Source organism: Dendroctonus ponderosae, unplaced genomic scaffold (assembly GCF_020466585.1).
Source record: "Dendroctonus ponderosae isolate FM_Combo_2020 unplaced genomic scaffold, Dpon_F_20191213v2 Dpon_F_20191213_8, whole genome shotgun sequence".
In the NCBI taxonomy this organism is placed as follows: Eukaryota; Metazoa; Arthropoda; class Insecta; order Coleoptera; family Curculionidae; genus Dendroctonus; species Dendroctonus ponderosae.
The window spans coordinates 12,265,695-12,273,327 of NW_026019016.1; the positions used below are offsets into that span (position 1 = coordinate 12,265,695).

The window sequence follows — 7,633 nt, forward strand, 5'->3', positions numbered from 1 at the left end:
CCTGAACAGCGTTTATATACACGCTCAAGCCAACGATCCCATCTGAAGTGGATTTTCTGTCAGGATAGATTTTCGTTCAGATGGCTTGATGGCTATACGCTCAAAAAATGCTAGTTGAATCTTGAGATAACTTCAGATTTCGGTAAGCGTGAACTACAAGAACACGCTTGCCTTGCAGTCTCTTTCTACCTTTTCGACTGTTAATTTACGACTTTCGGTTTCATATATTTCCTTCCTAGTTTTTAAGTTCATCTTTTTTTTAATTACACACACTGCAGCCGTTGCAAGAATTAACTCTTCGCCCAAATGTTCCATCTTGTCGGCAACAATGCACGTTTGGGTGCTCTTCCTTCACATCTGTGTAAAACGAACTGAACGTGTAAACGCCAGATTTTCGTTCAGTTCATCTGCACAGATCTGGCTTGCGCAAGCCAAATCCTGCAGATGGCTTGAGCGTGTAAACGGGATTTAAAACGAACTGAACGTGTAAACGCCAGATTTTCGTTCAGCTCATCTGCACAGATCTGGCTTGCGCAAGCCAAATCGTGCAGATGGCTTGAGCGTGTAAACGGGATTTAAAACGAACTGAACGTGTAAACGCCAGATTTTCGTTCAGTCCATCTGCACAGATCTGGCTTGCGCAAGCCAAATCGTTCAGATGGCTTGTGCGTGTAAACGGGCTTTAACTCGAACTTGCTTAGGTGGCGGCGGAAGTGGCTGCGCCACTCTCTCAAGCCAAGAAGATTACGATGATCTCAACCGGCAATGGAGAAGTTGGAGCCTCTAAGTTAACAGGCGAAGTGCTGGACATTGTTAACAAAGTGCCCGAGCTGGTTAAGGCGATGACTGGCGTCGATATTGCCAAGGTGAGTAGTACTAAGAGTAATTTGATGTAGTTCGGGGGCGAAACACTCACATTGCTTCCAGGTCATAGACAAATCGCAGAAAAACAAGGGCGATTTCTGAACATTTTGCGCTCACATTCCCTTAGTTGCCCTAAAATCAATCCTATGAAGGATTGAGGCTTGAAAGTTTGTGTGTGGTTTTTAACTTTGTCATTTCTTGTCAGGTGCAATATCTGTGAAATTTAAGCCCTTTCTGTGAGATGTTTCATTTACCTGAATAGATCAGTTCCAATTCAGGTTTTTCAATAATCACTGCTTCCGCGAAATTCCATCAATCCACTACCGACAGCATTTTGACTGCTAATTTTCGTTCTAGTCAGTGAAAGCGGCCGCCTAGAAGTGCTCTGGTTAATCAAAATAATCTGCAATTGTGCAAACACGTAAGTCGGTGAAAATTCCGTCTAATCGGCGCATTCAATGGGTAAACTTTTCTTCTGAAGTGTTTCATTTATGCCCAGTACTACGCCAAATCGGACTAAATCTAGTATAAAAGGCTTCTGTGCTGATTTAGACTCAAGATTAACTCTCACGGGCGATTAGGAAGGATTTTCATGGTATATGTACAGTTTAGGTGTTTTTCTGGTTTCCATATTAGCGTGACTGATAATTTAGCCAAAAATATGTAACTCAAGCAGCCCGTTGGCTACTTGCCATATTTATTCCAGTGATATTGTCATGTGTTGCATGCGCATTAATTTTTTGTTTGTTATTTAGTTTTATTCCGTTCTAAGTCACAGATTAATTTATAGTATAGACAATTTAATCAAAGAATTTTCTAACGTTCTGATGGAAATAAATGTTTTCAAAATACATCATCGCAAACACCCCTGGGGAACGTTAGAAAATGTATGGCAATTTAGCTTGATGTTATCAGTGTCTAATGGCACATACAAATCTATTTTTCAATGTTTTGTGTACCTAATAGACGATATATTCGTACGAGGATTCTATTCATTTTTTTCTTGTTGGGTTTCTCAGTGTGAAAACTCAGTGCAAAACATAAAGGGCCTTTATTAACAGATATTTACATATATCTAGGACCTAATAGATCACAACAGTTTCCTTTGCTTCCAACGGACAATCTCAATTTATTTAAACAGTCAACGCGTTTTGGCAATTATACAATAACAAAAGATAAGGTACTTGAGCTGAAAACAGCTAAAATCATATAACAATAATGTATAACTTAAAAACAATGTTGTCATGTAGCCCTAATTTAATAATCACATAAAACTTACCTATGGAGCTTTGCAGAAAAAGTTGCATTCATGGTTTTTTGTAAATAGTTTTATTATTTCCGGGTTGTTTGGCAAGTCGATGTGTTTTTGCTTGAATGTCACAGTCTGGAAGCGCTTAGTTCGTATCTGTTAAACATGCTTGGAATATTTGAGGGGATCAGAAACTCACTCATTGCTAAGAATTAGTTTGTTTTTGAATCTTTAAACTGTGAACATCGGAAGCTAAACAGTTTCAGGATGTGAAGAAAATATCTTGAAAATCATCTATACCTACTAAAAACTCCAGCAAACAAGACATTGACTTACGAAACAACCTGTATGCCGCATCTAAAATATAAAAATTCGCCCTTGGCCAGATTCTATACAATCAATCGCACCTTTGGAATGTACGAGATTAAAACAACTGTACAAACTGCGTTTGCACGGGTAAACAATGTTTTGACTAGCAGCTGAAAAAAATAGTGCTTACTTCTCCCATCTCAGACAAATACCATAATATTACCCATGATTGACTGTAAAAACGCATCACCAAAAATGTACATATTTTGAATTAAAGTCATTAATGGGTTTCAGTCATTTATTGTCTCTATTTATCTATCAAAATACGTTTCGGTGTATTTTTCCACCATCATCAGTTTTTATGTGTAGCGTTGTTGCTGCTTTAAGCCTTGGATGCATTTTTTTTTGAACAAAAAATGCATGCCAAGGCTTAAAGCAGCAACAACGCTACACATCAAAACTGATGATGGTGGAAAAATACACCGAAACGTATTTTGATAGATAAATAGAGACAATAAATGACTGAAACCCAGGAATTAATTTTGATTTGGAATTGAAACACACACACACACACACACATATCTTGAATATGTCTAGCTTTAGTGGTGGTCCTGCAGGAAAATTAGGGAGAAGATATGCCCAAAGAGAAACTTTGTTAAAAAGGCCTCTAGCAATGGTTAAAAAATCAGCGAGAGAGAAATACCTTGTCATGCAGTTGTGAGGCATTCCATGTTAGTGACTAAGAAAACTATAGAATTTGATTTCAACCCAGTTAGTAAATAGTATCCAGTTTACCTATCGAAGGTTACTGTTGATATAAAAATGATCGCATGCAAAAACCCTAAGCGATGCCGGCGCCGAAACTGATTAAAACAGACAACATAAGAAACGGAAAAACTGCCTTATCTTTTGCTGTTGCCGCCGACGACAAACCATCTGGGTTGGTTTCGCTTGTTAAACCTTTCCTAGTAGATCGTGCTTGTAACTGTACATCTTCCTCCTGTAGCCCCTCTTTAAAAACATTTTCATAAGTGCAAAAATGCAACCAAACGTCGCTAAGTAAAAGAAAATATATACGTAAAAGTCATAAGACCCACCGGTGCGATGTCCCTCTAATCCTAGGAAAATGATACTGGTATCAGCGCCCATATAGTGGATGTTCACACTACTGTACATGCGTTTAAGATATTTGAGCACCTCGCCAGAGTCCCAAGATTCATCAGGGTTTCGACATCTTTGGCAGTTGCGTTTGTCCGGGAACTCCATCTTGGGAAACTTGGGATCTTCCGTTAGATCGCCAGAGAGGCGTTTGTTCACTTCATTGTGCGCTTGCCACAGCCATAAAACTGCATCCTCCAGCGATGCGACTGCCTCAATTTTCCTTCGAATGGCCATTTCCTGGAAATGTTCGCTGCAATCCGCACAGCCGAAGAAGTGCTTCACGTATCCATGCATCGCTTGTAGAGCGAGGCGCGGATTGGTTGATCTATTTTTCGCATTCACCTCGGCCACATTGACTGTGAGATAGTGGAACATTTTCCATAACCCGCAAGGGTAGCCTCTGAACTCGGGGCTGCTTCCTTGGCATCCTAGCAAATAGTTCCATTTTAAGCCCAGTGACTAGGGAAGGGCAGGGTGGATTGGGGGCTTTTTTGTTTCAAGCAAAAAGAACCCATCCTGTACTTACCCAGCCACTTTTGCGGAGTCGAAAACACTTGTCTGGATTCCGCTTCCGCTTCCTTAATAAGCTTGCCGATTTCGTTGCCTTGCACTACTTGGCTAATTTGGGCCATTGAGTGGATTTGTTTCAGCAGCTTTTTGCCATTGAGGCCCAAGGGAAAGTAATCAGCTAATACCTCAAGGTAGTTCCTCAAAGCGGTCAACTTTTCACCCGATATTTCTTTCGAACTGCCCACTTCTCTTTTGAGGGAGTATCTAGGCAGAGACAATTATTGCGATTTTTTCATGCACATTTTCAGATGGGTGGACAGCGATAAGCCATCAGTATTTATTACTTGGATTAAGGCAAACCAGTCATTTCCCCGTTAAATGTTTAAACACTCTCAGTAAAGGTCGTTTATTTGATCACAGTTGTTTTTACGAGCTTTAAATTCGACGTTTTCTTTACAAACTTCTTTTTGGGTATTTTGCCTCAAAAATTTTTGTTTTTAAAAAAATACGGAATTTCCTCACGTCTTTTATTACAGATTGATAAATAGTGCTCCTATTTCGCAATAAGAACGAATTATTTATCGAAAAGTAATCAAGAACTATCACCTAGAGGGCTTTGCTATCTTGCGACACACTTAGGCTCAAGTTGTAAGAGAAAATTCCAATTAGTTCCATTTATTAACATGTTCTTTTTTAGGTTCTTTTGATAACGATAGCAGAAAATAGCTATCGAAACGTCAAGGTAATTTTTCAAATTAATTTCTCAACTAATTGGAATTTTCTCTTACAGCTTGAGCCTAAGTGTGTCGCAGGATACCCTCTAGGTGATAGTTCTTGATTACTTTTTGATAGATAATTCGTTCTTGTTACGAAACAGGAGCACTATTTATCAATCTGTAATAAAAGACGTGAGGAAATTCTGTCTTTTTTAAAGACAAAAATTTTTGAAGCGGAATACCCAACAAGAAGTTTGTAAAAAAATGAATCCGCCTCAACAATATAGAACTTATCTACAACTTAAATTCGATGGTTGCGATCTTGCGTTCAAACTGATGATTTTTGCCGACGTTTTGCAAGCACGTGTGTCTTGCATCTGCAGATGTAGTTTGCTCGAGGGGGCAGCAAAAAAATGGAAAATTCAACAAAATCCATTGTTCTTACCTCAAAGCAGTCTCAAGGTCCATTTGGAAGACGGAATCCTGCATGTTCTGCACTAAGTAACTGGGTGGTTGCTTTTCCTCATCCTCAGCCTCGTCGTTTGTCTTGTGCGGATTTTTGGGGAAAACGATATCTTTCCCTTTGAGATTCTGTTCAATTGCGTCGAGCATCCCCTGCCTGTCGTAGCTCTTTGGCACTAAGAGAACCGGGTGTAAACTTCGGTTGATTATAAATAAATTTGGCAAAGGTCCACTGGGAAGACTTAAGGCCAATTTTGTGTTGTTGGTAAAGGCGTATCGTGAGGTGATATTGGGGCTGCTGTGCAAATCGAGAACCAGTTCAGGCCCTATCAATGAGGTTGGCTCGTGGACGGTCAGAATTGCATACTGGACTGCAGGGGCTGCGCCCTCAAAAATCCCATCTAGACTGTTGGAGGTGAATGGTAACATATTGGGAAAGTGCGCGCCTCTTCCTAGCGTCTGCTCATTAACAATTACTTTGACCAAGTCATGTCTGTGATCCTCAGCAGTTACGCCTCGATGCATGGCAAAGCCGTAGTTATTTGGCTCCTCTTGGAATCCTTCACGGAAGTACCGGAGGTTCGGATAGGACATGATCTCATAATCTCTGCATAGGCCGTGGTTGGCTTCACTGGCGCAATCCAGGGCGGCGACAGCCACTAAATCCGACCACCCCTTCACATCGCTGGCAAAATCCTTCCAGGAGGGCGCAAATCTTTGGCAAAAGCCACACCAGCTGTTGTAAAACTCCACAAGCCACGCCCGATTGCTGTTGGTGACTGATTGCTTGAAATTAGTTGCCGTCAGTATTTCCACGTTATCCTTCTGGTTGTATAATCCTTGGGAGTCCACTGAAGCATTGTTTACCAGTTCGATATATACGGCTGCGATAAAAAGGACATGCTGGATACTGAATATTCTGGAAGTCGGCATTTGTGGGCACTGACTCGAACTGAGGGCAACTGATAAGGAATGTATGGAAACAACACTCGGAAAATCAAGCACTTTGCCAAACCAGCAATATTAAAATTGGCATATTTTTACTATTTTGTTTCAAATGCTTCAAATGGCAGAATAGGTTAGTTGCAAACGTCTTCTTCTATTAACTGGCATGTAGCCATTGTGGCCAACCTTTCAAACGCGTATTACCGTACAAGCCATTTGAAAATACCGTATTTTACCGTACCAGATATTCAATTCTTTTTCAAATGTCTGGTTCAAAAGAACCAGAAAGGTCCAGAAAAAACAAAAAAGGTTTTCAATCTGGATTCCACAACTCCAGATGAATACTGAGAACAGGAAATTACCGTACGAATGGCCACCCTGGGTGGTTCAGACAAAATAATCGTGACAGCTCTGGCCCCGGTAAATGGCGCGTAGTTTGAACATTTGCAATTAGCGCCGTAAAGTATTTTTGTAAACCATATTTAAATAAATTGCATCAAGTTTCATCAACACTTCCCAAAATGTGTTGATGGTTTCAAATAGAAAAGAAAAATTAAACAGATTTAAATCATTTTGAGCTTTTTATGAAGTTTTTTTGAGCAAAATGTGTGCTTTTCCATAAAAAACTTAATTCACTATTAAAAATTGTAAAAGGACAAGGAATAAATAAGGGAAATAGAGATACTGTGCTTTCAAGCAGATTCGGTCTAGTTCTCATTATGTTGAATAAAGAATTTGGAGTTTATTTTCAGTGCATTTTTATTGGAAAAAGGCAAACATTTTAAAATAAACCATAGAGAAGTTTCGTTCTCTACACACTAAATTTCTGAAATAAACTACAGGTATGCAATCAAAACATGGAATCTCTCATTATAAATGTACATCTAAATTTGGAATATAAAATAATAACAATAAATACTATGGGACATCGATTGGTGGAATTAAACCAAATCTGAGTCTTAAAATTCCACAAACGGAAAATGTGGACGATGAGAACAGTCAATTAATCCTACACAGTTAAAGATGAAACTGACCTGGATGTAAATTAATTAATTGGTGTTTTAATTGCCATTTTATCCACTCAGCTTACTTGGCCTCAACAGAACATTGGAAAGCCTGTTTTGGCCCCCCAAGCAACGAAATCCTTCAACGAGAAAACTTTGTTAACAACATCAAAATACACAGACCGACTGGCCAAAAATGTGTGGAGTTTTCAGATTCTACTGAACACTGACTGAAGGTGTTAAGCAAATTCAAACAACCCCTTTGATGTGCCAAAGGTAAAATTTCACCAAGTCAATCAAACTGGCAGGGTGCACTCAACACTTTGGACTAATCAATCTTATGAAAAACGCTCCTTTTACTTACACCCTCTACTCAATCCACTGGAACCTGTCATTGATCCTCCACTGAATCG

The 7,633-nt window shown here is 39.5% G+C and overlaps 3 protein-coding genes across 8 annotated transcripts in view; 1 reads left to right on the plus strand and 2 right to left on the minus strand.

Annotated features, from left to right (window-relative positions):
- Positions 1-7,633, plus strand: part of LOC109541942 (flotillin-1) — a 65,933-nt gene that overhangs the window by 47,805 nt on the left and 10,495 nt on the right. For 3 of the 6 annotated variants that reach the window (XM_048668994.1, XM_019910942.2, XM_019910943.2), the window contains 2 exons: positions 702-866; positions 928-1,844. In XM_048668994.1, coding sequence (XP_048524951.1) covers positions 702-866; positions 928-966 — 204 coding nt within the window. In that variant the 3' untranslated portion in view covers positions 967-1,844. Of the gene's footprint in view, positions 1-701; positions 867-927; positions 1,845-7,633 lie in introns of those variants that run through there. The other 3 variants (XM_019910944.2, XM_048668993.1, XM_048668992.1) reach the window with 2 other exon arrangements.
- Positions 2,942-6,403, minus strand: LOC109541933 (sulfhydryl oxidase 1). The gene is made up of 4 exons (XM_019910933.2): positions 5,255-6,403; positions 4,110-4,357; positions 3,520-4,011; positions 2,942-3,433 (listed from the first exon to the last, which is right to left on the minus strand). The coding sequence occupies exons 1-4, from the start codon at positions 6,202-6,204 to the stop codon at positions 3,264-3,266; spliced, it is 1,860 nt and encodes a 619-aa protein (XP_019766492.2). The 5' UTR covers positions 6,205-6,403; the 3' UTR covers positions 2,942-3,263.
- Positions 6,958-7,633, minus strand: part of LOC109541934 (ATP-dependent RNA helicase dbp2) — a gene marked incomplete in the record, with an annotated part of 7,216 nt that continues 6,540 nt past the window's right edge. Inside the window, 2 exon segments of the mRNA XM_048668991.1 lie at positions 6,958-7,360; positions 7,585-7,633. Of these exon segments, the coding sequence (XP_048524948.1) occupies positions 7,359-7,360; positions 7,585-7,633 (51 nt within the window).

Bases quoted from the DNA above. Each gene is read 5' to 3' on its own strand.
- LOC109541933 (XM_019910933.2), bottom strand. From the start codon at position 6,204: ATGCCGACTTCCAGAATATTCAGTATCCAGCATGTCCTTTTTATCGCA. The intron at 4,012-4,109 runs GTAAGTACAGGA...ACTATTTGCTAG, and splicing joins GACTCCGCAAAAGTGGCTGG to GATGCCAAGGAAGCAGCCCC. The intron at 3,434-3,519 runs GTGGGTCTTATG...ATGTTTTTAAAG, and splicing joins ATTAGAGGGACATCGCACCG to AGGGGCTACAGGAGGAAGAT.